Source organism: Toxotes jaculatrix, chromosome 5, assembly GCF_017976425.1.
Source record: "Toxotes jaculatrix isolate fToxJac2 chromosome 5, fToxJac2.pri, whole genome shotgun sequence".
NCBI classification, from domain to species: Eukaryota; Metazoa; Chordata; class Actinopteri; family Toxotidae; genus Toxotes; species Toxotes jaculatrix.
The window spans coordinates 25,897,548-25,923,820 of NC_054398.1; the positions used below are offsets into that span (position 1 = coordinate 25,897,548).

General features: G+C 41.7%; 3 protein-coding genes across 5 annotated transcripts; 1 reads left to right on the forward strand and 2 right to left on the reverse strand.

The window, feature by feature from the left end:
• Positions 1-865: 865 nt before the first annotated feature.
• On the reverse strand, positions 866-4,267 carry LOC121181700 (cytosolic 5'-nucleotidase 1B). Of its 2 annotated transcripts, none has more exons than XM_041037768.1 (6): positions 3,999-4,267; positions 3,350-3,457; positions 2,966-3,101; positions 2,725-2,847; positions 2,364-2,494; positions 866-2,247 (listed from the first exon to the last, which is right to left on the reverse strand). In XM_041037768.1, the coding sequence occupies exons 1-6, from the start codon at positions 4,032-4,034 to the stop codon at positions 2,002-2,004; spliced, it is 780 nt and encodes a 259-aa protein (XP_040893702.1). In that variant the 5' UTR covers positions 4,035-4,267; the 3' UTR covers positions 866-2,001. The 2 variants fall into 2 exon arrangements, with proteins under 2 accessions (XP_040893702.1, XP_040893701.1); XM_041037767.1 differs by having other exon boundaries at positions 867-2,247; positions 3,350-3,460.
• A 22-nt stretch (positions 4,268-4,289) lies between these two features.
• LOC121181697 (GRAM domain-containing protein 4-like) lies at positions 4,290-16,625 on the forward strand. Of its 2 annotated transcripts, XM_041037761.1 has the most exons (19): positions 4,290-4,497; positions 6,853-7,088; positions 7,408-7,513; positions 8,514-8,634; positions 8,750-8,817; positions 9,268-9,400; positions 9,596-9,621; positions 9,734-9,825; positions 10,035-10,126; positions 10,427-10,475; positions 10,855-10,926; positions 11,537-11,580; positions 11,674-11,783; positions 11,866-12,020; positions 13,036-13,183; positions 13,466-13,559; positions 13,884-13,974; positions 14,079-14,147; positions 14,396-16,625. In XM_041037761.1, the coding sequence occupies exons 2-19, from the start codon at positions 6,903-6,905 to the stop codon at positions 14,501-14,503; spliced, it is 1,764 nt and encodes a 587-aa protein (XP_040893695.1). In that variant the 5' UTR covers positions 4,290-4,497; positions 6,853-6,902; the 3' UTR covers positions 14,504-16,625. The 2 variants fall into 2 exon arrangements, with proteins under 2 accessions (XP_040893695.1, XP_040893696.1); XM_041037762.1 differs by lacking the exon at positions 4,290-4,497 and having other exon boundaries at positions 4,890-7,088.
• A 1,125-nt stretch (positions 16,626-17,750) lies between these two features.
• cdhr5b (cadherin-related family member 5b) lies at positions 17,751-25,062 on the reverse strand. The gene is made up of 15 exons (XM_041038949.1): positions 24,972-25,062; positions 23,967-24,142; positions 23,794-23,850; positions 23,224-23,313; positions 22,947-23,036; positions 22,641-22,742; positions 22,209-22,391; positions 22,015-22,105; positions 21,807-21,904; positions 21,249-21,452; positions 20,573-20,683; positions 20,424-20,490; positions 19,394-19,678; positions 18,442-18,614; positions 17,751-18,314 (listed from the first exon to the last, which is right to left on the reverse strand). Exons 1-15 carry the CDS (start codon positions 25,060-25,062, stop codon positions 17,751-17,753), a joined length of 2,382 nt encoding a protein of 793 aa, XP_040894883.1.
• Positions 25,063-26,273: the final 1,211 nt, after the last annotated feature.

The window sequence follows — 26,273 nt, forward strand, 5'->3', positions numbered from 1 at the left end:
TGTTGTCTGCAGTGCTGATGGGTCGGCCGAGGGGGCGACGTCATCCAAACCTCAAGAGACGTCAGAGGAGCAGCTGTGGAAACACCTCCTGTCTGTCTCTGGGAACTCGATTAATAGTTTGGTTCTAATTTAGTTTTGTTTACCTTCCAGCAGGCGTGTGGACAATGAGTCTGATCATTACATTTAACTCCGGTTTGTAAAAATCAGACACGTAAATCCCAAACGTGATTCAACAATGAATTCATTTCAACAATTTGGTCTCAAAGGAACATTTTGGTTCTGGTTACAAACATGAGATTCTGCTGAGTTACAGAAAACCACACTCTGGATTATTTGAATTCTCCAATAAAACCACACAGCTTCACAATCCTTATAAATGAAAAAAACTATTTTATAAGTTACAACTCATCTCATGTGAGACTGTTGTGGCAGAGGTCTGAGAGGAGGATTTAAATGGGAAAGGTCAAGCATCTCAGCAGAATAAGGAAAATTTGTGTTGTGGGAACTTTTCTACGTTTTATATGGGAACATACCTCTGCGAGACTGTTCTCAGTCTGGGCCCCTGGGTCACTGGTTTGGTTCCCTCTGCACTTTCAGTTTTTATGGTGTGTATTTTGAGGCACTGGAAATCAGCTAAATCTCCAGATATAACAGACTGGATAAATTATTATTAAATTATTTAACAGGTTCAGAAGAATAAGGAACATCTTTCAGACCTACTGGATGTAAAGATCAGGAGAGTCTCTGTTTAGATTTCAAATTCATCCAAAAATCCCATCTGACATGCTTTCTTTTCATTTTCATTTTATTGTGGACAGAAACACTCATTTTTTATTTATGTATTTGTTATTTCCACATCTTGTAAAAGTGTTTACTCCTGTAAACCTGAAATTAGATGAAGGTTTTCTTGCAGTTCGGCACCAAAACTGGTTTTTAAACAATAAAAACTTAAATGCCAAGCAGGGAAAAAAATATGAACAGACTGTTTATTAAGAGACTGAATTAGCTGATGAAGTTTAGAAGAGCAGCTTTGTGTTCAGGAGGCGGAGATGCTGATGCTCAGGATAATGGAAACAAACATTCAGTCCATGTGAGACTGTGGGAAACAGACAAGCGCGCCGGGCTGCTTCATTTCTCTGAACATGTTTTAATTTGTGGCAGCAGAGATGAGTCAGCGCCTCCCGATCATCAGCTCAGCCTCCGTCTGGTTTACATCCTCCGATGACTGAAACTGATCATGTTAACCTGCTGGATTTTCCAGGCTCAGACTGGAACTCTGACCATATTCATCACATACAAAATGTTCCCATGAAATATCCTCAAAGACTTAAACAACCTCTGAAGGACCGGTGGACGTCCTAAAGGATTTCCTGTTACTCCAGGACCACTAGAGACCACTGCAGACATTAAAGGAAGAAAATACATCAAAGAACCAAAAGCTTGAAGACAGAGCGTAAACCTGGTCCTTGGAGACCTGCAACGTCAAGGACCATCCAAGGACCCGGGAACCTTCTTAAATACACAAACTGCACAGAGATGACCTTTTGTTTGTGTGTGTTTCTACCTTATGTCTGCAGGTTTTACTGACTGACGCTGCCACCTGCTGGTCAACTTTAAATATTACAACAACAAACCAATTCAGTGTTGATGTTCACAACCTGCTCCTGAGCAGGTTCAGCTCAGAGGATCAGATCAAAACTTGGTAACAGCTCGATCATTGATCACTGATCAGTCAGATCACTGGAAAACTGGCAAAAGTACTGAGTTCACATCAAAGTGAAAAGCAAACAAAGAGCAACAGATAAATGTTTATAGATCAGCAACTCGTCACAAACAGGAAACACTTTTTTCACTCTGAGGTTCAAACAGAAAAAAACTGTTCAGACGTGTTTAACTCTGAGTCCAGACTGAGGGTTTGGCAGCTTCTCTTAAAGACACAGTGAAGGGTTCTTTGTGTTTTTTTTGTGAAGTCATGTGACAGTTCGTCCTGTCATGATGTCATCACCCCTCTAGGCTGCTGAAGCCATCAGTGAGCAGGAAGTGCGGGCTGAGCAGAGACAGGATGGGGCCCCTTGGAGCCCCGGCCAGGCAGTACGCCTCGTCCACGCTGACGCCACGGGACCGCAGGGTCTGCAGGGCGGTGCCACAGCTTTCTCTGCCACCATGTGACGTCACCAAGACGATGTTGAGAGGGCTGTCGAACACGCCGAACCTCCGCCGCATCTCACCCAGCTGAGCAGAGAAACTCTGAACAGGAAGGAAGAAAGAAAGAAGAAAAAAAAACACCTTCGTCAGTCCTGGAAAATCTTTAGCAGGAATTAAAAAGTAAAGCTGAAGCATCAGCAGGATGTTGCTGTGAGTACCTGAGCGGCCTGTCGGCTTGCCGGCTTTGGGCCGGTGTCAGGCTGGATGATGGCGTCTCCGCAGAATAAAACTCTGAGCTGCTCTGATGGACAGGAAGCTGTCTGCAGGCCCAGCAGCGCTGAGAGAACACCTGGACCAAGAGCAAGGAGGATCATTCACTTTCTAGTATCACACTCATATGGACACCTATCAATACATTATCAAAACATCAATACATCAATGTGGAGCTGTTATCCACTGATAGAGTTTTAAATCATGTCCTCTTTGACCAAATCAGGATTTTCAGGCTCTAAGATCTGACAACTGTAAAAACTCCTCAGAAACCTGGGGAGGTCAGCTGTAACAAATAAACTTCCTGACCTTTCTGTGATGCCTGCGACACCTCGTTTTGGTCCGTCGACAGGAAGAGCAGCACGTTGTTTTTCAGTAAACTCTCAACAAAGTCCTCCTCACTGGAAAAACAAAATCTGCTGACATCAAGACCTGCAACAGGACGGCGATGAAGTCAGGACAGGAAGTCAACGCCGTCACTGACAAGATGATAAACTCACTATCTAAACTTTAATCATCATCTGTCTGATGGTGGTTAAAGTGAAATTACCGTAATGTCTGGTGCTGCTGATGATGTGGGAGCTCTGCTGCTGCTGCTTTCTGTCGGTGGTGATCAGGACGACATCAAACAGCAGCGACTCAGCCGGATTCTCCTCCAGCAGACGCTCGTTCACTCTCTGGAGCGCCTGAGGAGAAAAACACAAATATGAATTGAGATCATTTGAAACTCTCCTTTAAAGCTTCAATCGAGTCTTATTCTATATTTTTCTTGTTGTAAACAAAGTCCATCTCTTAATATTTTCTAGCTTCTCTGACCTATATTTAACCTACAGGCATCTAACCTGGCTCATAATAACTCCTTTACACACACAAAAACAACACTTACTACTAAACTACTAAAAGTTTTGAGCTGATGTCAGTGTTGAAGTCTGACCTGCAGCAGCGGGAAAGCTGGGCCCACTTTGTACATCTCATCATCATCAGCTCCAGGTTCGAACACCGCACGAGACATTACTGCAACAACCATGGCACGATCAGCATCCTTCTGCACGGGAGACACAAGACCTGCATCTTCATCTGCACCTTTTTTCAAATCTAACCTTTAAATGTTTAATTTTTTGAAATGATTAGATGCTGCTAATTAAATATTTTAGATACTCTATGCAGCCACATTTCCTTATAATTAGAGCTGTTTGTACAGTTTGTAATATTTATATATATGTATATATATTTGTCACTCTCTCAATTTCTCCCACTCTGATAGGACGTTTTTAAGATTTCAGAACTTAAAAATTACTGCAACCTTTTGCTGCATGGAATTATTTATATGCTGAATGTATCAGAAGTCACTAATGTCTCGAGTTATAAGATTTATTTGATATTTCCTAAGAAAAGAGGAAGATGATGTTTAAATACATCATTATTTGAACGTAGTCTGGTGGAAGACCGAGAAACAGCACAGCATTTCTCTACTTTTTGTCAGAGTGCTTGGTGGGAGTGTTCCTGCAGCTGTGTGAACTTACCTGTCTCACTGTCTTTGGGGAACAGACTGTCCTAAATAACCTGCCTCAGGTGAGTCTTACCTGCTTCACGTCGGTGTTCTGCACCGTGGAGACCATTTCCGCCTCTCAGCTGAGACTCTGCGGGTTATAAACAGCCTTAAAGGGATAATCTAGTTATCTGTTCACAGTCACAACACATTAACTACAACTGAGCTGAACTCTCTGTCGAACTACTTCAAAGTTCCTGCAGAAACACACAACTGAATGTTTTGGTTCCGCCTGTCTGAGACCTGACGTTCACTTTAAGAGCGCAGCGTGATGGCGTCACATCCTTGTTGGGCTGCCGCTGATCACCCCGCCCACAGCGGTGAACATTGTGCCAGGTAGAGAAATACGATTCGGGTTTTCCCCCGAAACCACCACATCTGGATTAAATATCGTGGCAGAGGAGGGAGAGTGGACTGGAACGGGTCCGAGAGGATTCTGGACCGGTGTGGAGCGGATCTGACTCGGTTTGGGCCGGGTTCGGACCGCCGGGGAGGAGAGAAGGAAGCAAAGTTTGCTTCGGCTTATGTTCACGGTGAGACACCCCCTTCCCTGTCACCTCTTTTCCTTCCTTCCTTGTTCCCTCCCTACCTCTTAACCCGGTCTTTATCCAGGTGTGTCCCACCAGGACCTCGCGGACCAGCCAGGTGCGACCTCCGTGAGGTCCGCCGGTGAACAACAGCTGATTGGCTGTCAGTGCAGGTGGCAGGGTGTCTGCCGGTCTTGAAAAGTCTCAAAAAGCGCTGAATCCAGCTTCATTAAAAAGGCCTGAGAATGTACAATACTGAACAAAGGTTTTAGGCACTGCACGTAAAGCGAGGACGATTGAATATGTTAATTTGTTGTTTTTGTAGACTAAACAATTAATTGGTTGGGGTGGGGTGGGGTGGGGTGGGGTGGGGGGGAGGGGGGGGGGGGGGGGGTGGATTCTCAGTGCCTCCTGTCTCTTCATGTGATCCCAGTCTGACTCCATGATATTGGGATCAGGTCTCTGTGGGGACCAGACCACCTGCTGCAGGACTCTTCTTCTTGTCTTTATGACTCTGGCTGGATGTTTGGCTCGTTGTCCTGCTGCAGGATGAATCTGGGATCAATCAGACGCCTTCTGATTGTACTGAGTGATGGATAAGAGGTTAATCCGGCCATGGTCGGCAGGCAGTCAATCAACTGTCTGTAAATCTCTGTCAGTCGCTCAGTCTGACAGTAAATACTCAGTCTTTCTGTCATTACAATGTCAGTCAGTCGTGTTATCACTTAGCCTCACCTGTGCAGATACTGTTGATGGGTGTGCAGGTAAAGAAGGAGACAGTAAACATTACAAGCTGTCAGACCAGTCCGTTTCTTTGTCTGTCACAGTGGTAGAAGAAGTACCACTGCAAACAACAATGTAAAAATACTCCAATGTAAGTAAAGGTCCATATATGAAAGCACAGAACTATTTTTCAGCTTAATGCTTTTCAGCAAGCACTTTTTTTTATTTTATGTAAGCACACATTTATTCCCCACCCCTGGTCGGTCAGTCAGTAGACAGCCAGTCCGACTACAGACAGGGTTGAAGTTGTGCAGATACAGGACCAGACAGTTTTCAGCAGAAGCAGTCAGACCAGTCAGACTGAACACACCTTCACCTTCAGTCCTCCAGTGACAGCGTTTAAGATCAGGGCTGAAGTTACCACTGAGGACGTAACGTCATCAAACCCCCCTGATCTGAACACCACCGAAAATCTGTTCAAAGATCTTAAACATGCTTAGACATGCTGTGTTTGCAGAACCTGAAGTGATCTGCAGGAACAGTGAAGGGGAGATTACTAAGTACTAACAGACTGAGCAGGGTACCCCAACTTTACCATACAGCTGTATCACTACATCTAGCTCATATTATCATGACGGGCCAGTAGGGCTGCATCTAACAGTTAATTTATTTATTTATTTATTTATCTGGCGGGATTATTTCCTTGTTTGACTGTTTATTCTATAAAATGTCAGAAAATAGTGAAAGGTGTATGTTATAATTTCCCAAACCCTAAGTTGCTGTCTTTAAATTGTTTTATTTGTCCAATCAACAGCCCAAACCCCCAAAATATACAAGTTTACAATCACATAAAGCAAAGACAAGTAACATTTTGCCACATTTGCTTGAAAAAATGATGGTGAAAAACCTGGAGTCCAGATTTTAGAAGTGCCTCAGGGACCACTCAGACTCAACAGTCAGGTTTTCAGGGGATGAAACATGAGGAGTGGGAACATTAGGAAGCAGATAAGGAAACGTTGCCTCCTCCCTGAACAAACAGTGTGATGACTTCTGATTAGCTGCTTCAGCTGTTTGTGTGAGTGGGCTGAAGTGTTGAGCGCTGACTCTCCCTGGACAAATAAAACCTATGATCACTGTGTTGAACAACTCATCTCTAACATGATGTAAATGAACAGAAGTTCGAACTGACGTCTGCTTTCGATTCAGGTTTGATTTAAAACGTCTCGATTTGATGTGTTTTAATACTGTTTCGTTCAGTTCTCGTGAATGCAAACCAATAGTTCAATAACATGAAGGCACATTTTTTTCAATGAAAATTGAATGTTTATAGACATGCTGGCATGGCTATAAACTGGCTGGCATTTGTGGACTTTTCCTCTAACGCCACCATGAGCTTCACATTTGTGGTTTTGAGTAAAATGTCTCAGCAGCTGTTTGGGAGATTGCCATGAAATCTAGCTCAATGCTAACGTGTTGAATAGCACCAGAGAACAGCTGAGGTTCATGGGAATGTCATTAGTTTTGCAGGTATTTAGTAATTTATTTTCTCTTCACCATGGAAACACATCAGTTTATTCAAATTTTTAAATAATCAGTTATTGGACGTTTTGCGGATCATGTCTTCTTTGTCCTCTGCAGCTCAGTCATCGGTCATGTTTAGGTAGAGACCCGGCTCCGCAGCACCCATCATGCTGAAGCGTCTGGATAAGATCCGGTTCCGGGGCCAGAGACGGGACGAGTTCCTGGATCTGGCCGAGTCGCCCAACACGTCCGACACAGAATGCACAGAGGAGCCCGTGATGAAACCTCGTATCTCCGTCAGAGAGCCGGAGGAGCTGAGGGAGGTGGAGGGAGAGCAGCAGAGTTATTCTCAGGTACAAAATCACACCTGTTTGATCTGTGATGGGGAAAATATGAGAAATATAACAACCAGGAGTCAGTGGTCAGACAGAGCGTGAACAGTCTTTGAAAAGATTTCAACACATATTTTTTGGTGTGTTCACTTTTACAAATCAGTTGTGTCAATATTTGGGTTAAAGTGGCAAAAGGCCCATTGTCTGTTGTTGAGATTTATAATGTAAACAGCTTCTTACCTGGTTAAGTAAATGTTCATTTGAATGTAGAGTGTAAATGTTGTTGAATCATCTTCTATATTTTGTGTGGTTGTGTCATATTTCAGTATTTTTCTTTCAGGCTGTTCCAGGATCATTTTCTGCAGCTCTTCAAGACGATCCGAGGACAGATCTGAACGAGGTCAAAGGGCACCTGGAAGTCGCCTTGTTAGAGAAACACTTCTTACGTGAGTACTCTGACCTGAACTGAGTGGGCCTTGTTTTCATAAAGCTTCAAATAAAATAATATGAACCAAAGACAAATTAAATCAGATCTATGTGTGTTTGGAATGTGAAATCTGTGAATTTTACCTCCATATTCAATTCTAAGAATCAGTTCAGTCTGGTCAGATTCACACGACCGACCGACCAAACCTCTCTGTCAGATCGTTGCTGTTCATGCCAATACGTGGTGCCTACATTACCCACAATTCAGCACAACTTGAGTATTCTTCTGAAGGTCAAGAATGAACTTCCAGGTTCTAAAATATAAATGAATAGAAAATAAAAAGTACAGTGTTCCTCTTCAGTGTAGATAGAAGTGCTCGCGTTGATTGGCCTTTGGGTCATCAGGGCTTCTCACATCAGTTTGGAGGCAAATGCCCCACAGCACAACAGCATGCTGGGTAATCCATCAATATCTGCCCGTCTGTTTTATGTAACACACACGCGCGCACACACACAGCTATTAATAACCCTGCTGACCTCATTTGACACACACACCCACAGGCGAATAAGGACATTGTGTTTCTTTCAATTAAAGTATTAATAGTATTTAGAGGAATTAAATCAAAGTCCCATTTTAATGTCCCATCATCCCCTGCTTCGCCACTGTTAGAGGTTTTAAACCAGGAAGCAGGAGTCTCTGATAAATGATGAAACCGATCATAAAATGTATTAGTGGATTCACAGTGAGAAGAGGAGACAGACGTGTGTGGAGAGGCACGAGTGTGTGTGTGTGTGTGTGTTTGTTTGTGCGTGGTTTGATTTGTGAATGTGTAAAGGAAAATAATTATCTGTAAATAAAAAGAAGATATGAAATGTAGCTGAAGGATGCCGTCATCAGGTTGAGGGTAGAAACATCATCTGAACTGTTCTTAATTAAAGTCTGGAAACAGGTCGTTTTATTTTTGCCTCATCAGCGCTGACAGCTCGGCGGTCTCGGTTTGTCTCTTCTCATAATTTCAGAGGAGGAGCTGAGGAAACTTAAAGAAGAGTCCAACGTGGATTCACTGAGACAGGAGCTGGAGAAGGAGCGCTGCAGACGCATCGAGCTGGAGCAGAAGGTCAACGATGCCCTGAGATCCAGGTGGTTAATAAAGAAAAAAACTTTATTTAATGTGATAGTCTGAGACAGACAGAGCAGCTTGTTTTTTTATCTGTATTGACTGACTGATTGTTTCTGTCTGCTGGAAACTTCACAGACTTGAAGACTCACCTTCTCAGACACCTAAAGCCCCGCCCCCTCTTCCACCTGCAGGCAGCGGTACAGGTGAGCTGCACAAACAGAAGTTCTGCCTTTTGAGATCATCTGTGCTCAGGAGGAAAATTAGAAATCAGTAGCTGCTGGTTCAAGAGCTTTTCCCCTGTTGAAAAACTTTCTCCAGTACAACAGCTCAGCCAGAGAGTTTCTGTCTATGAAGCCTATAAAACTTTCAGAGAGGTGTTAATTCAGTTTATTACTGAGGTCATATTGACGGTGATGGCATTGTACTAACATTACAAATTACAACATTAGGCAAAACATGAGCATAACATTGTTTAATCCAGGCAAAACCTGGAACAATGGTCTGCTCACCCAAATGCTGCCTGTTTCTCTCCAGTCAGTTCATCTGACTCTGAGATTTTAATCCTCCAGCTCATTCAGGACAAAGTTTATCACAGACCTCAGCGTATGAACTTGAATGAATGTGGTAAAACTGTCGTCTTATTCTCTCCTCAGACAAACAGAAGGACACTCTGTCCAGCAGTTTCCTGAAATGGGTTTATGACCGTTTTGGCGTCTATATCGAAGACTTCCGCTTCCAGCCGGAGGAGACGGCGGTGGAGACGGAGGAGCCGCTGAGTGCCAAGAGGTGAGGAGGAAAATCCCTTTACTGTCTGTACAGAGACTTTTCAGGTCACTGCAGAGCCGCGACGTTTAGGAGCGTCGCTGTAGGAGTCACAGCAGAGACACAGAGACTAAAAATCAAACTCACTGTTTTTATTGTTTTAAAGCTGAATTTGTCTTAAATCTAAATCTAAGTAATTAATTTGTTTCTGCTCCAAAGGTTGACTGAAAACATGAGACGGCTCAGTGAGTATTTCAGTTGTCCTCACTGTATTTCACAGTTGTCTTCACTGTATTTCACTGTCATGATAAACTCCCAGTCTGTGATTGGTCAGTTGGTCTGTTGTGGTGTTTCCAGAGCGAGGATTCAGGCCCGTGACCAACTTTATGAGGAACCTCTCCGCCTTATCCAGCTGGTACTCCGCCTACACGTCAGGCATCGCCTTCATCGTGAGTCCGCGCACACTCAGAGCTCAGACTGACGTTCAGCAGTCAGTGTTCCTCTGAAGACGGATTTTAATGAACACACCCACACACGATTTTGATGTGTCTTTGTTGATCCATGGACTCGTTATGTTTATTTACATCTTTGCGTTACCTGTATAATCACACAGAGCCTCAGTAATTTACTTTGCATGTATGTGTATGTTTAAATTTAGGTCTACATGTATGCAGCGTGGCACGGCTGGGCCGTCCCCATGTTCCTGTTCCTCGCCATCGTTCGCCTGTCTTTGAATTACCTCATTGCCAGGTTAGTGCCAGCCCCTCCCACCATCCGTCAGCCAATCACAGCTTCAGAATCAGGACCTGAGTCAGAATCAGACAAGAGACAGTGAAGTGATTCTGAGCTTTCTTCTTCAGCTCAGACAGATGAAACTCTTCTTCTGTTTGATCATGACCTTGGTCTTTGGTTGGACAGTTGTCCAACCTTTATATCTATAACTGTAGACTCTCCAGAATAAATCAGATCTGGTTCATGGGCTCTAGATGTGTAGTGAGTGTGAAATGATCTCAGATGTACCTGTATGTTCCCATGATGCACTGCTCTCAGAGGCTGGAGGATCCAGTGGAGCATCGTACCCGAAGTCTCAGAGCCTGTGGTGAGAAATCGCTCTTTACACCTGCACACACTTAATTTTATCAAGCATTTGTTTTAGTTTTTTCTTCAGCATCAACCTTTTAACATGAACTGGACAGGTGAACAGGAGCATGAAGCTAATCTGACAGTTAAACAGCTCCACCTGCTGGACAAGCTACATCATTACATTTATTGGAAACTGGAAGAAAGATGTTAAATGATTAAAAATGAAAGTGATCATTTTCAATGATGTGATTAATGAATAATTGACATAATTAACATTTAACATCTGGATCACTGGTTGTACTTTTAATGTCAGGTGTGTTGAGGCGACAGGTGAACACAGGTGTGTTGCAGGTGTCACTGTGTGACTTACAGCTCTGCCGCCTCTGTTTTTCCAGGAGCCTCCTAAAGAAGACCTGACGGTGTCGGAGAAGTTCCAGCTGGTTCTGGACGTCGCTCAGAAAGCGCAGGTGAGGCAGATATTTGATGTCCTTAAACCAAAGTCTGAACTCTGAACTGGAATTAAAGTGAAAAAAATGTTTTATTACAGAAAGGTGAAATAAGTGTGACGGTTAATAACTGAATCCATGTAATCAGCATGAACCAAAGCAAAACTACAAACAAAATGATCCTAAAAAAATGCTGACAGACTGTAAACCTGGACATTTCCAAGGACAGGATGTTGAGCAGGAACTAGGAGGCAGCAGACGATCTCCAGACTGAACCCACAAATCCAGCCAGTTAGAAAGAGACACCAGGAAAACAACAAGCTGGAGGAATGTTACTTGTTTTTTCTTGTACCTCAGCTCGACAGAAGTCTTATTCAGATCGGACTGACTGCTGGAGACACAAACCTTTCTCATAGAGTTAGGCTTAGTTTTGTTTATGGAGCATTTTGTCCACTCTCTCTTTAAAAGTCAATAAAAAGAGATTTAAAAAAAAAGAAATTCACACTCAAGGATCCTTGCAGGTACAGAGCACACACTTTTACATGAACAGACATACCAAACAGGAGAAAGCTGGACACACGTTAGGAAACAAAAACAAACTTTTTTCCTGTTTTTGGTTTCGTCCTCACAGAATCTGTTTGGGAAGATGGCAAACATCCTGGAGAAAATAAAGAAGTGAGTCTGTCTGCACACACTTAGTTCCATGTCAGACAGAACAGATGGTCCATACACGGGTATTTAATACTGTGTGTGTGTGTTTATGTGCAGTTTGTTCATGTGGGTGCGGCCAGAGTTGACCCAGAAGCTGTACATTGGTCTGTGGGTGGCCTTCATCTCCTCCTGTCTGCTGCCGTACAAACTGCTGGGATTCATCATAGGTACGTTTTACTGGGGCCAGTTTATTAGGTACACTTAGCTAAAGCTAATGCAGCCTAATGCCTAATTCATCCTCCTCCTCAGCTATGTATGCAGGTATAAAGTTCTTCATCATCGACTTCATCTTTAAGAGCTGTCCCAAGCTGCGGCAGCGCTTCGACACCCCCTACATTATCTGGACCAACTTACCCACCGACCTGCAGCTGAAGGAGCGCAGCAGCACCACTCTGAGCCGACGGGTCAGTCCACGCTCCCACATACATCCACACAAAACAAAAGACATGAACACGTGTCATATAAAGACCAGATCACTGTGTAAACTAGAAGTTGAAAATGTTTCACACTTTAAAAAACAAACTCAGAATAACTGATCAGACCCGTCACACCTGCAGATACCAAGTCAAAAAAATAAAAACAAAACAAACAGATCTATTACATTCAAATTAAAATATCTCAGTTCGATATTATCATGAGGTCCAATGTGTCTGAATGTGAGTCACCACACAAAACTATTTTAAGTCCTTGTTGAAGACCAGCCAGGATTTTTGCTTCATGTTTATGTCCTCAGTTAATCCAACCATCTGGACTTCAATAGAAAGTTAACATGTAGAAAGTAAAAACCTCAGACTCCTCAGTTTCAGGATTAACTGAAAACTCTGAAAAGTAAAGAAACATCTGAGACCTGCAGAGGAAACCATCACAGTTTTACAGCTTAAAACTGGATCAGTTCACTACCAAGTAGACTGGTTCTTACTGGTCCCAGTCGTTTGTCTGAGATGTTGTTTTTCTCTCTCAGCCGTCTGAGTGTGAACAGGTAGGATCCTGCTGTGTGTGTGTGTTGTGTATTTACGGTCACAGTGTAGAGGTCAGTAGTGTGTACTGTAGTTAGAGATGTAGAGTCGTCTGAGCTTTTGACCAGTCAGACAGCGAGTGAAACCGATCAGCTGCCGTTACTCTGATCAGTAGTGTTGGTGATAGACTCTGTGTGTGTGTGTTTGTGTGTTTGCTTAAACTTTGTTCTAGAGTGAGAAATCCCAACAAATGTCCCGATCTCATTCCCGCTCCTCTTCAGAGTTTAATGACCCCATGGCTTTTCCTCTAGTAACACGAATTTAGGTCAATTATCACCTGCTCTGCAAGCAGCTTCACCCTCTGACTGCAGTGATGATTAGGATGCTGCCACACCAACACCTCACCTGCTACTGATTTGCTAATCAATTACCCCCCCCCCCCCCTCCCAATCCACCTGTTCAGGTGCCTTCAGCGGCGGGTCGAGGCAGCCTCAGTGCTGCAGCTCCTTTGGGTGTCAGCCGGGACGAGGACGGAGGACGATACTACAGCACCAAGAGGGGAGCTTTTCATGAAGTCTTCAACCTGCCGGAGAGTGAGCGTCCCCTGACAGGTGAGGAAGGAACTGCAAGGAAAGGGGGGGGGGGGGGGGGGGGGGTCAACAGTGTACAGACAAATTCATCATGCAGATTGAACTGATCTGTCTGAAAATGAGTTTAAGTTTAGGATTCACCCTAAACTTAAATTCATTTGACTTGACAACAGCTCCAGCTTCAAAGAACAAAATAATTCAGACTCACGTCATATTGTCAACATTTTAATCTGGATAAGTCAATTTATCAACGTATGAAGAACAGGGTCCAGATGTGATTTAATCATTGCGTTGTTGTTTCAGTGTGTGAGAACGGCTGGCGCTGCTGCCTTATCAACAGAGACAGAAAGACACCAACAGACTACATCCGCAACGGAGTCCTCTACGTCACCGAGAAGTAAGCCATCGGCTTCCTGTCAGCTCACGGTGTTGTACAGATAGAGCTTAACAGAACAGTTAACGTTGCTGGCAGGGATATAATGTTTCTAAAGCTGCTGCTTATTACTGCAACAGGTCAAACATCTAAATCAGCCTTTGAGGAGCAGATATATGCTGTATATGTTCTGCACTCAGGTTGTCAGACTCCATTGAAAGAGTGATTAGTTTATTTGTCCATCTGTTGACCTTTCAAGTTTTGGATGAGATTTTATTCATGTTTCATGTTCCGGCCTTTGGACGTCTATGCGAATGGGGGTTAACTGAGTCTCCTCTGCCTCCTCAGTTATCTGTGTTTCGAGAGCTCCAGCTCCAGGTCTGGATCCTCCAAGAGGAACAAGGTCATCAAACTGCAAGACATCAAAGAAATCCAGAAGGTACGCAGGATTGTTCCATAAACTTTCTTGTGTCAAAGTGAGTGATTCTGAATCATGCAAATAAAGGTTTTAGATTTTCAATTTGCCATCTCTGTCCTTCACAGTACAAAGTTTTGTCAGTGCTGCCTGGATCTGGGATGGGCATCTCCATAGCGACGCCATCCACCCAAAAGGTAAGAGCTCAGCTAAACAAGTTTTAGTTAGTAGTTCTCTTCACTTGGTGACAAACAGAATGGTTGGAAATGCACCATCTGAGACAGTTACATCAAAATAAAATGAACACAAATGCAGTCAATTCCAATATGAATTATTTAAAGTTGCATAACTTACTTGAGTTAGAATAAAAGCCTACAGGTTCACAGCTTAGAGAAGAGCTTCATCTTTGAGTACTGCGTCTAATGTTCCCTCTGTTCTGTCGCAGCCGATGGTGTTCGGTGCGATGATGCACAGAGACGAAGCCTTCGACGCCATCTCCACTCAATACAACAAGATTCTGGCCATGGTTACAGCCACCAACCCAGAGACATAGTAACACCTTGACAAGATGGCTGCCTTCACTCAAACACTGGATCCGTTTCTCTTTTTTCATCCGTGACGTCTTCACACAGCTGCTGACTGCGGTGTGATCAGGGTAACCTAATCAGCCATCAATCAATAAGCTGATTCCAACCAATCACTGATTTCAGTTCACAATCAGCCGAACCAGTACAAATCACAGTTGATAAACAGTTTGACATAAAGCTTCCACAAAAGAGTTTACAGTAAATTCTCAAATACAAGAAGCTGCTTTTCAGATAAGTTGCTTGCACAAACTAATAAAGGTCAGTAAAGAACATTGAGGAGGGGTGAAATTACCTGTACTATAATCAGAGCTCTACATGTACTGTCTAAGACTCTGCTAACTCTTATTATTTTTATTATTGCTTTCTCTGTTAAGCTGTTCTCAGTGAAGTGCAACTCTTCCTGTTTCACATTAAAAGCCGTTTCTCTCTGTTTGGTGAAAAGAAATTCGTAGAAATCCAAATAACAGTGAGATCCAGACAGAGACCTTCATTACTGCAGCGTTCAGCCTCCTTGCTCTGATTTTTTGGACAGTTGTTTTTACAGTGTTCTTAGCAGACAAACATGTTTAAACCTCATTACATTAGTGTCTTCAGGAAACTGTAAAAACGTAATTAAATGACTCTGCATTGTATTTAACAGCTAAGCCTTATACAGTGTTTATATTACAATGTTTTTTTTTTTAACGAGACTGTTTCTATATGAATGTTTTACAGCTTTTTTCTGCGTGACATTTAATGTAAGCCAGAAAATCTCAGCTTCAATTTTTTTTCTTAGCTAAAAGTTGATAAGTGAAAGCTAACAATGCAGATACAACCTCTAATGCTTCAGTTTCTTTAGCTTATTCATTAGCTCCCATGTTAGCTTAAAAGAAAGAACAAATGGACTTTAGCTTTTCTCATAGCTCAAAGCTAATCAGCTAAAGCTAAACAACTGAAAACAACAGTTACAGGAAATGCATTTTTCTTTTTCTTTCAGTCCATTTTTACTTTCAAGGCCAATAAGATAAGACTTAAAAAAAAACTTTTTTCTGATCTTTTTAACTTCTGATACAAATTTCTAAGCTCAAAGCTAATTGGCTAAAGCTAGACAACTTAAGACAACACAGTGATCAGAAATGCAAGGATTCTTGTAATCACAGTTCAGTTATCTTTTAAGTTTAGCTTTCTTTTATAACCAATAAGCAATGAAATATTGACTTTTTTCTGTTCTATTTTGCTAATGTTTTAAATGTTTAGCTTTAGCCAATAAAGCTAAAATAACACAATGAAATACTGACAAGTTTATTTCCAGATTTTCTTTTTTTTACTTGTACAGTACCAACAAAAAGTTGTTCCCATAAAACTAATTGCTCTCACATTTGTATCAATCTGCTCTAAATAAGGCTGGATTAAAAACCTTTGGTTTTGATTTTGGACCAAAATATATTTAATATAGTTTGGATCTTCCTTTGTCATCCTTTAAACATCTACAAACTTGTATTTTTGGTTAATTTAATGGAACAGATCACTTTTGATCTCCATGAAACCTGTCAGGCTTTTTAAGTTTGACACTAAATGCTGCTGTGTATATTTTAAAATAATGCCCGTTCCTGCCAATCACCGCCGCTCTGAAACTGTGATTTTAATTGTGAGGAACACAATGTAGTCAGTCTGAAAGCTGACACACCAGCATTTATCACTTTTATTTTGGGTCTAGCAGTTTTCTCCTCAAGTCAAATTACAAATTATAATTTATTATCTCACTCTGTCAGTTTTTATTGTGATCAGGGCAAAGCTCTTTCATTGCCAAATCTTTTGTAGTTTTTAATTTAGCATTTTTGCAATTGACACCAGTCGCTAACGCCATGTTGCCTCATTCAGACTTTTTGTGTCACACGCTTCCTGACCGTCTTTGTTTTATTTTGCTCAATTTGTTTGTGGTTTTGTTGTTTTGTCCCATTTACGTCACTGCAGCTGACGTGTCTTTCGGATGTGAGGGTTTTTATAAAATGGTACAAATAGGTGTAAAGTTTTATAAAATGAAATGATTTTTGTTGTTAAAATGTGATGTACATTTTTTTTAATTTAAGTAAAATCAATGTCAAACACCAACAGTCTTTTGATGTTGTTTCTGTGCAGTACCTGCTTCAGCCTGTTGGTGTCACTGTCTGGAGGTCTTCTCTTTTTGTGTAAACAAAAATATTCTGATCCTTATTCAGTATTAAGTTTATATTTGTAATAATATTGGTTTAATTAACATCAAATTTAAGGCAATTGTTAACGTAAAAGCTGGAGGACAGGAAATTTAAACCACCTTATTCCGCATTTTAAGTGTTTATGATTATTACTACACAATATTTTGGTTTGAGCTGAACATTAACAGACTTATTTACACTAGTTTTCTGCTCTGTAAGTCCAACATTTGCTAATTATTTTAGTGCAACTGCTGACAAACTTTTCTAAAAGCAGCTTTGGATTATTTAATGGAAGTTCAGAGTTTGTTTCTGTCATAATGTTTTACAGTTTTCGGTATCAGCAGGGAGGGTTTTATTATCATAGACAGTAACAGTTGATGATAGGTTTCTGTTTTTAATCACCTGTTTTTTCCTTTTGTGCATTTCTGGTTTTCCACATGATGAATGTATCTGTCAGCACTAAACAACCCACACAGCCAGTAAATGATTAACCCAAAACATTAGATTTTTCCACAAACCCTTCCTCTCACAGTTTCAGACCATGTTTACTGGTAGCTCTGCAGTCATAAATTAAAGTTTCTAGTTTTAAGCATAGAGAAAATCAGATTCAGCAGTTACTTTCCACTACTGTTCAAAGTTCAAAATACGTAAGCATAAATCAATAAATACACATTTTTTTCAAAAATCTTCCAAGTGGTCCTTATTGCAATAGCAGTAAGGACAACTCTTTATATATCTTTATCTGGTTACACTACATTAATTACATTATTTACATAAAGAATGAAAGCTGTAAAAGGCTCACTTTACCTAAAATCTAAATCTTCACACACAGGGTGAAGCTTATAAATTAAGAAATCTGAGTCATAATAACTTGGCTTTGTTTTATCTTTTCATAAGGGGTGTTCAGTCCTGGTTTAATTTGGTCCTTTGTCATGACTGATAAGGCCGAGTGTTTCAGGACTCACAGCTGATAATGAACCTATAATAAAAAGATTTTATTATAGGTGGTTCCTACCATGTCCTTGTCTTCTGGCTCTTCTCACAGATCAGAGGTCAGTGCTTCGTCACCGTCTGAGTCCTCTGATGGATCCTCCATTTTCACCCCGAGTCCACTGTCCAGATCTGCATCAGAAAAGGCGACCTTAGGGGTTTTTAATGGCGAGTTATTGTCTTCTTCTTCCTCCCTGCCGCTGGATGACTGTTCCTCATCTTCCTCCTCGCTGTTGTCCTCTCTGTTGTCTGGGATGATGACAACTTCCTCCTTGGCGTTGGGGTCGATGTCCTCCTTAAACCAAACCGCCTTGTATCCCTCCTCCATGCGCCTCTCCTTGGTCAGGATGGGTTTTACCTCCTTCTCACTGTCGGCCTTGTCCGAGCCCGCCAGGCTGGTGTCATCAGGCAGGAGAGCGTGCAGTGGCACAGAAGACTTCACATTGGCCTCTTTGAGTGGGATGTCCTTCACCATTTTTTGTGACTCTCTACCAGCCATTACACTTCCCCCCTCTGGGCCGCCAGAGCCCATGCTTCCTCCATCTTCATCGTTCTGGAAGGCCTCGTTGCTGTACTGGATGCCTTCCTTAAGACCACCTGGGGCTTGACCCAGCTGTGTAAGGACAAAACAATCATGGACAAGATTAATATTTTGATGGAGACCAATAGGTGACCTATACTCATGTTGTTTAGTTATTAAAGTCTTAACCATAGCAAACAAGTTTAAAATTTGAACTCACAGAGCTTCGAAACAGGCTGGCTTCATAGATCTTCCTCCAGTCTGCTTTCCCCTTCCGCATGCGATGGACGAGCACCCCGATGACCACCAGACAGATCAACAGGAGGCCACCCAGGGTTGCACCGAGTGCTGCCATGTCCCCCGGTCCGTAGCCACCTGATGGTTTGATCACAGCAAGAACAAAGGTGTCAATGAAATACACCTAAATCTGAAGCTTAACTTGGTGCTGAATCCTTAATGTGACTGCAATCACTAAATCATCTTGTTAAATCAGATGCAGTCCTGAGATCAGGACCATACTTTACAAACATTTACTCATGAACAAACATCTTTTAAGTTGATTTTCAGCCAGAGAAATGGTCATCGTGGTCACATGAAAATAGGTTGTAGGACAGTAAACCTTCTGAATAAAGTTTAAACTCTCCATGCAGTGGTTGAGCACTTTGTTTTTTGTTGTATTAAGTTCTTTACAGTGAAAATTACACTCTTTCCCTGCCAGTTTAATTTTAAATTCCTTTGTTTAACTGGAAATTTGAACCAAACAGTCTAGAAGCTAACGGTGCAGTGCTGACAGACAGCAGGGCAGGAAACACTGAGAGAGCACTCACTTTCATTCACTGCAAAGTCTCTAAACGTGGAGGAGTTTTTATTTGTTGAGCTCAGCCTGTTTAAATCTCCTATCAGCTCTTCAGAACTATCTGCGACTGCTTAACAATACATTCCCCTGTGGTTGGTCTCTTTGAATACAAGACACCTTTTTTCCGGTCAAAGAAACCAGGTGTTAAACTGCGAACTACCTTTACATGAACTTAGAAGGACATTGTTATCTCTACATTACGACACAGAACAGAAAATCTCCTTCCAGATGACCTTTGCTGCTCACTACAGTTTTCTTCAAAGGGACAATATTTTATATGAAAGAGAATCTACGGCGAGAAACATGCGACCACCTGTGGGAGGGTAGGGTGTGCTGGCAGTGGAGATGCTCCCTTCACTGGCCGTACTGGGATTAGTGGTTGAAACACTGCCTTCAGTGGACATACTGGAGCTTGTTGTGGAGATTATACTTTCACTGGATGTGCTCGGGATGGTAGTTGAGGCTCTGCTGTCAGTGGACATACTGGGGTCGGTGGTGGACACGATATCTCCAGTGGTCTTGCTGTTGGTGGTGGACTCCCCTGTGGATGTTGTGGTCATAATGTCTGTAGTGCTCAGAGGCAAACTGGTGGTGGTGAGACCTGAGAGGAGAACGCACTTTGAAGCTTAATGGTTTCACCTCATGTCCTTGTTTTCTCTGAATCTTGTTTAATTTTTGCTTTGATTTATTTGCACAAACCCGACTGCTGGAGGGTTTTTCTAAAACTGGCTACAAAGAGCTAATGGTCTTAACGGTACAGAAATTTAACTTGCTAGCTAAGGAATCCTATATTTCCCTTCAGAGAGATTGTTGTGCACTAGGTTGTACTTATGCTCCTTTTCTACCACCAGAGTGCACATTTGATAAATGAGGCCCCTGGACTGATGTTAAAACTTCCAGAAACTGAAATTGTTCGTTCTAGTTTACTGAAGCTGAAGAAAGTGCTGCCAAACACTGCGATCCAAACAACTGCACTAAGACTGCCTGAAAAGGTCTTTGTTCAGGTCCAGATGAACTGAGTTGAGGTTCATGGTGAGATCCAAGCAGACCAACCACAGGATTGTGTTACTGTGTGTGTGAGACATGTGACAGGAGGGAGTCAGACTCCGTCTTAGTCTCACTAATGAGGCAACACCCAGATAAAAACTGGATCAAAAGCATCATCAGTGGATCGTTTGGTCTGGAGAGTTCAGCACGATGTTACAAACTACACGCTCTTGATTCTGTCATTCATGTTTTCATGTGTTTCATGGTCGTGCACTGCATTGCAGAAAAAACGCTGCACTGAGCCAAAGGGTTGTTGTTGTTTTTTTTAGCAGAGCCCTCTGTGAAGGTTTGATACGTACCTGTTGTCACCTCTACTGAAATTTGAGCTGTAGCTGTTTCACTGTTGGACGTGTCTTCTGCAATCACCTGGAAGATGTGAAGACGAAGTCAAGTGTTTAATAAGAAAATAACCTATCAATTAGTCACTTTAACTCTTTTGTAAACTCACTTTCAGGGACAATATGGTGTTTGGGAGATCCTTAGTCATGAATAAGTAGCCATTAATGATGGAGAAATCACTGTTCCCATCAAAGGAGTAGGTGATGTGGGGATTTAGACCCTGTTTGAACAGAAAGGAAAAGGTTAGTGCTGCATATTATGTAGACACAAACCTCCCGAAAGACTCCTTCAGTCAGCAAACACACAACACTGACTGAATTTGCATTTTAACAGCAGCCCACCACTTTTAATTCACAATGAAGCTGCTCTAGCCAGAGCTGAAGTAAAGAGGGATTACTAAAAACACTGAGCTTCTCAGATTTGCTGCCATTATAAAAAACACTTTGTACTATGCATTTGAAACCTTAAAGGTTTATAATATTACTGAATCTATTCAGAGCTGAAACACAGATTTGTGAATGGTAAATTTTTACCCAAACTCTGTTGTAAACATCCAACACGATTTACACACAGACTTCCTTCTTCACCTTTGACCATCTTTACTCACCCTGTGCTTTTTTTTTACAGCATTTCTGATCAACTGACTGAGTTTCTTTCCCTCCCACAGAAACCAGAGGTCTCAAGACAAGTTTCCATCCAAATATAGTTTAAACCTTTCCCGAAAAAAAATCCAGAAAATCATCAAAAGATGGTATAAGAATATGTTTGCCCAGTCAGTGTTTTACCCCAGTGGCATTGTAGTCGTCGTCTGTAGCGAGGATCCGCAGCGGCTGGTCCTTGTTCTTTAGGTCAATGGCCATGGAGCCCACTGAGGTGATGACGCCTTCGTACTGAGGCTCCTGAAACTGTGGAGGGTGGAGGCTCTTCACTTGAACACTGATGGTGACGGTGGTTGTGGCAAACTGGTAAATGTTGCTCTTCTGGGCAGCCTAGGAGAGAAAAACATACCTGATGGAAGACTAACAAACGAAAAAAAAAAGACAGACGTTCTTGTTTCTCATCAGTGCAAATTCACACAAGTACTGTACTGAACTTGTCTATTAGTTAACCCTTTCACCAAAGAGTGATTTCGCCTTTAAACTTTTCAGATGGTTTCACTTATTTGGGTTTGATTTTTTGTTTGTTTAGGATGCATGTTACAACACTATGTTCCTCCATTACAAACCCACAGGGCCATTTGGTTGCAGCATTAGGAAACAACAGAGACGGAAAAGTAAAGACCACAGAGACATGAAGACACCATGATTTTAATGCAGTGAATAAAAGCAGGTCAAAGTTTTTACCAGAACTGTCAGAGTGATTGTCCCCAACACGTCAGTCGGCCTCAGCATGCTGATGTTCCCCGTGTTCGGGTTGATATCAAAGAGACCCTCCTCATTTCCTAAAACACAGACAGACTCAGCTGCTTCTATCTGCCAATAGTCAGCAACTCAACAAAGATGCTGAGGCTGGAAAACCAGTTTTTTGTTTGTTATAGTCCAAGCTGCTTACCGCTCAGAAATGAGTATGTTATCTCCTCATTTATCCCAGAGTCTCCATCAATGGCGTAAAGTGGTCCGGGTTTCAGGGGTAAGACTCCGGTCTACAGAGGAGAAAACACCCAAATCATCATCCTGTGGCACAGAGAAACCATGACCTTTGTGACTGAGAACCTTCACAGACATTCAGTATCGGCTGATCCACACCTCTTGTTCATTTAAATTGACCCTGCCTGTGTAGCCGGCGCTCTGGCAGATCACCGTCCCACCAATCTCGTGCTTGGAGCAGGGCTGGAACCATGGAGGCCTGTTGTCCCCGTCTAAGACGGTGATTAGGATGGTGGTGGTGGCGGTGAACGAGGCGCTGTAACCTGCTGTCAATGGTGTGTCCTGAAAAAAAAAAAAAAAAAGACAATCAGAAATAACAATACAGTCAGCAGAGGCCAGAGACGCTGGACTGAATTCATGACTAAAGGTGGAACAATCAATGTTAAAGTTTTAGTGGGACAAAGTTAATTATAGTTAGTATGTTAGTTCAACCTGCTGAGCCACAGATGCCTCATGTACATTTGATGTCTGAACTGATATTTAAGAGACCACGCCTGACTGAGAGTTGGACTGAGAGTGAACAGTACTCACCTGAACGGACAATACCAGTTGAAAATTTTTGACTTTGTCGTAGTTGAGAGGCTTGTCAACAAGAAGGTCTGGGACCGTAGCTGACTTCAGTTTAAAGTCGTTCTGCAGAGATCAAACAGGACAAGAGAAACTGTTTACGTCTGTCTCTTGAGCGAGTAGTTTACCCATACCTCCTGTCTTTATGCTAAGCTAGGGCTAAACATGTCCTGGAAACCAACATCCATCAGATACAGGAGACAGATACAGGAATTATCTAAATATTGGAAATAATGAAAGACAAACGAAAAATAAAACATGAGGCCTTACAGATTCAGATGTCAGTGTGTAGTAGAGCTGAATGTGTTGATCTAAGTCTGTGGCAGCAAAGTTGCCCACAGTTGTTCCCACAGGAGACATCTGGGACAAAAAAAAAGGTACAAAGAAAGAAATGTTGTGTAAAGTAAAATACAGATAAAACAGATCTACTATAATAACACCAGATTTCCTTTAATTTGGGTTAAACCAAATAACAGAAAAACAAACGGTACAATATGTACAATTTTGAACAATAAATCCTGTTAAAGGTGTTTTATCGGACTCTTACCTCATTGATGCTGACGTGGTAGGGGTTCTGGTCAAACACTGGTGGGTTATCATTCACATTGGTCACGAGTACAACAATGTTGAGGTTCAGCTGGAAACAAAGAGACACAATCCTTTAAATTATTCATTTTATGGTTTTATCGTACTGTTTATTGCATCTTTTATGATATTAAGTGTTAAGGAAATGAAATAAATCAAAGACGCAGAATTCTTTTACGCTGCATGAAAAACCTGACTGAAAACCATTTTAAAAAACTGCACAGGCTCCTAAAGCACCTGTACAGTCTATACACCTACTTCTACAATTCCTCAAAATCCTGTAAAACCCCAGGCTCTTAATGTCGTTTTGGTTCTTTCTAGCTGTTAGCAGCCGCCTCCTATGCTGAGTGTTGTTATGTAGGACAACACCTCACTCATTCATAGTGAACATATCTCTATGCTGCCTTAATAAAACCTCATTCAGTCATTTTCCAATGGTGTGAACACATTACAGAGGGAAAATTTCAGTTTAAATGAGGATAGAGCAGATTTCCATCCACCTCAGTTTAATGAGTGGTGTATGAAGTTTTACCTTGAGGCCTGTCTCCGTCTCAGTGCAGGTGATCCTGGCGATGTGACTTCGCTCAGTCTGCAAACAAAACAAGCTTCATGTTCAACAATCAGTTTTTTTCCCACAGATTTCAGGATCTAAACTGAGACATGGGTTTGGATCTGGTTGGTGTTCTTAGTCGTGACCTACAGTACCTCATAGTCCAACACTCTTTGAGCTATCAGCTGGTTTTCACTGAGCCTGAATGGGTCGTTGTCGTCGGGGGAAGGACTGAGCTCGAGGGTCACATTGGGTTGGACAGTGATCGTTGCCACAACATCACCCACGGTGTTGTTTTCTGGAAACTGCACAGATTGTGGAGCAGAACAGACTGTTGGGAGAGAAGAACAAAACTCAATTTATCAACACAACAGATACACATGAATGAAGTGTCAAGTTTGTATTAACTCTTCATTACAATTTGAATTAAAAGCCTGTAGACCGACACATCATCTGAAAGTTTAAAAATTCTATTAGTTTGACCGGAGTGGAGGAGTTACACTGAAACTTAGGAAAACTGGTTTATTTATTGTTTATTTATTGTTTATTAGATAACACATAATCAACAATATTTGCATTTTATCTAATGAACAGTGGTGTCCACACTGTCTGTGCCAGCGGTGGTAAAATAAGAACATGGAGAGGTCTGAATGTGACCTTCTGCCAACAGGTTGGTCTGAGCAGGAGGAAATGTAAGTTACATAATCCACTGAAACATGGAGGGCATTTCTGCCCCAGTAATCTGAAGGTGGATTTATTTTTATCTTTTATTTAGTTCCTTAAACTGTCTGTCCTGACAGCTTTTGCCTGCCACGTTATATTTTCACCAGAAGCTTCATTCGATCCATTTTCCGAAGTTCACTTTTACAAAAACACATATTTTAAATTATTACATCCGTGTTTTATCATTTGTCTTTTTCTGTTTACACATCAGCCTTCAATGAAGAGTTATGGTTGTTGACAAATACATTAATAAACACTTATATCTGAGGACTTCATTTTCAAATTACTCGTTTCGGATTTCAGACTACTTGCTTTTTCAGTCACCTGAGCTCTTCCTCTGGTTTTACGCCACTTTTACAATATTTATCTGCCCATTATGCTTTGTCAAGTGACATCGTCAGTCAGATAAAACTGAAGCAGCAGAGTTCAGTACTCACTGCTCGTGGCTTCAGTGGACGTTCGAAGCAGGATCAGAAGTAGAAAGTGGAAAAACATCCTCATAGCGAAGTGCTGATGAACCCCGTCCATGTCTCTGTCTGTCCTGAATGAACTGGTCCTTGTCTGTCTCTGTTCTCTGCTTATCTGCTCAGCTTTATGGCTGCCGTGGACTTTTCCCTGCCATAAAAACATAACACACATGTCTGTTTGCTGGAAAGTCATATAAAATATTGAAAATCTTTTTTCTGACCATTTCTTTTGAGTTTTATTTGATTCGTTTGATTTCAGAAATATCATGGTAACATGTTTACAGAAGCAGAGAGAATTCATGGTAGCATTAATTAATCATTAATCTTCATATAACCAGGTCAGGGGCTCATGTGTCCTGATTTATATTTATGGCTGACAACAATGATGGAACAAACAATTTAGACAGGAAAAGACTCCTCAAGCACTTTATTAGAAACACCTGTTTATTCATGCAGGTGTCCTACCAGCCAATCATGTGGCAGCAGTGTAAAGCTTAAACTCCTGCAGGTACAGATCAGGAAACATTCACATCAAAGATCTGCATCAACAGCTTGAATACTTGGAGCCAACCTGCCTTATGTCAACAGGCCTTGCGGGAGGTGGTGGTGTAATGGTGGGGGAAAAATTTTCTTGAGTCACCTTAGGCCTTCATACCAACCAATCATGGTTTGAGATGTGGTTGAACAGGAGATAGATAGATATTTATTATATAAAACATAATAAATATCTTTAATGTGGAAGTTCTAGATTTCAAAGAGTTGAACATATCCAAAATGCAGATATATCGACACTACCACTACTGTTACAGGTACTATCATTACTACTTAAAAATACAAAATACCCCAAACGTTGACTTGTTTCATTCAGACTATTATGTGTGGTTACACTGTAACTTTAGTTCTCTGAGAGCTCTCAAACTTTCAAGCCACTCAGAGATGTTCCAAATAAACCATCGGTAATGTCACTCCAGCGCAGGTGATTATGGGAAATCTTAAAGGTATGGTCAAACAAAAAAACTTCTCCTCAGCCTCAATCAAAGGGAACACCTTCAGTTGTTGTGATGATGGCTAAGATGACCCGTTAAATGGGTAAAATAACCAAAGTCACTTTACAATGTTACATTGCATTGTATAATTTGGTTTTCCTGGTCACCTTTCCTGTTCAACCACGAGCTAGATGGCAGCATCAGACATGTATTGTACATACTATACAATATTTTTGTACAGCTACATCAAGTTCATAGTTAATTTCTTAAGTACCATTAATTTGGT

Bases quoted from the DNA above. Each gene is read 5' to 3' on its own strand.
- LOC121181700 (XM_041037767.1), bottom strand. From the start codon at position 4,034: ATGGTCTCCACGGTGCAGAACACCGACGTGAAGCAG. The intron at 2,495-2,724 runs GTCAGGAAGTTT...CTCTTGGTCCAG, and splicing joins GTCGCAGGCATCACAGAAAG to GTGTTCTCTCAGCGCTGCTG. The intron at 2,248-2,363 runs GTACTCACAGCA...CTTCCTGTTCAG, and splicing joins CAAGCCGACAGGCCGCTCAG to AGTTTCTCTGCTCAGCTGGG.
- LOC121181697 (XM_041037761.1), top strand. From the start codon at position 6,903: ATGCTGAAGCGTCTGGATAAGATCCGGTTCCGGGGCCAGAGACGGGAC. The intron at 7,514-8,513 runs GTGAGTACTCTG...TCATAATTTCAG, and splicing joins GTTAGAGAAACACTTCTTAC to AGGAGGAGCTGAGGAAACTT. The intron at 9,401-9,595 runs GTGAGGAGGAAA...TCTGCTCCAAAG, and splicing joins GAGCCGCTGAGTGCCAAGAG to GTTGACTGAAAACATGAGAC.
- cdhr5b (XM_041038949.1), bottom strand. From the start codon at position 25,062: ATGGACGGGGTTCATCAGCACTTCGCTATGAGGATGTTTTTCCACTTT. The intron at 22,392-22,640 runs GTGAGTACTGTT...TTTTTTTTTCAG, and splicing joins AACTGGTATTGTCCGTTCAG to GACACACCATTGACAGCAGG. The intron at 21,905-22,014 runs GTAAGCAGCTTG...TCTGTGTTTTAG, and splicing joins AACATACTCATTTCTGAGCG to GAAATGAGGAGGGTCTCTTT.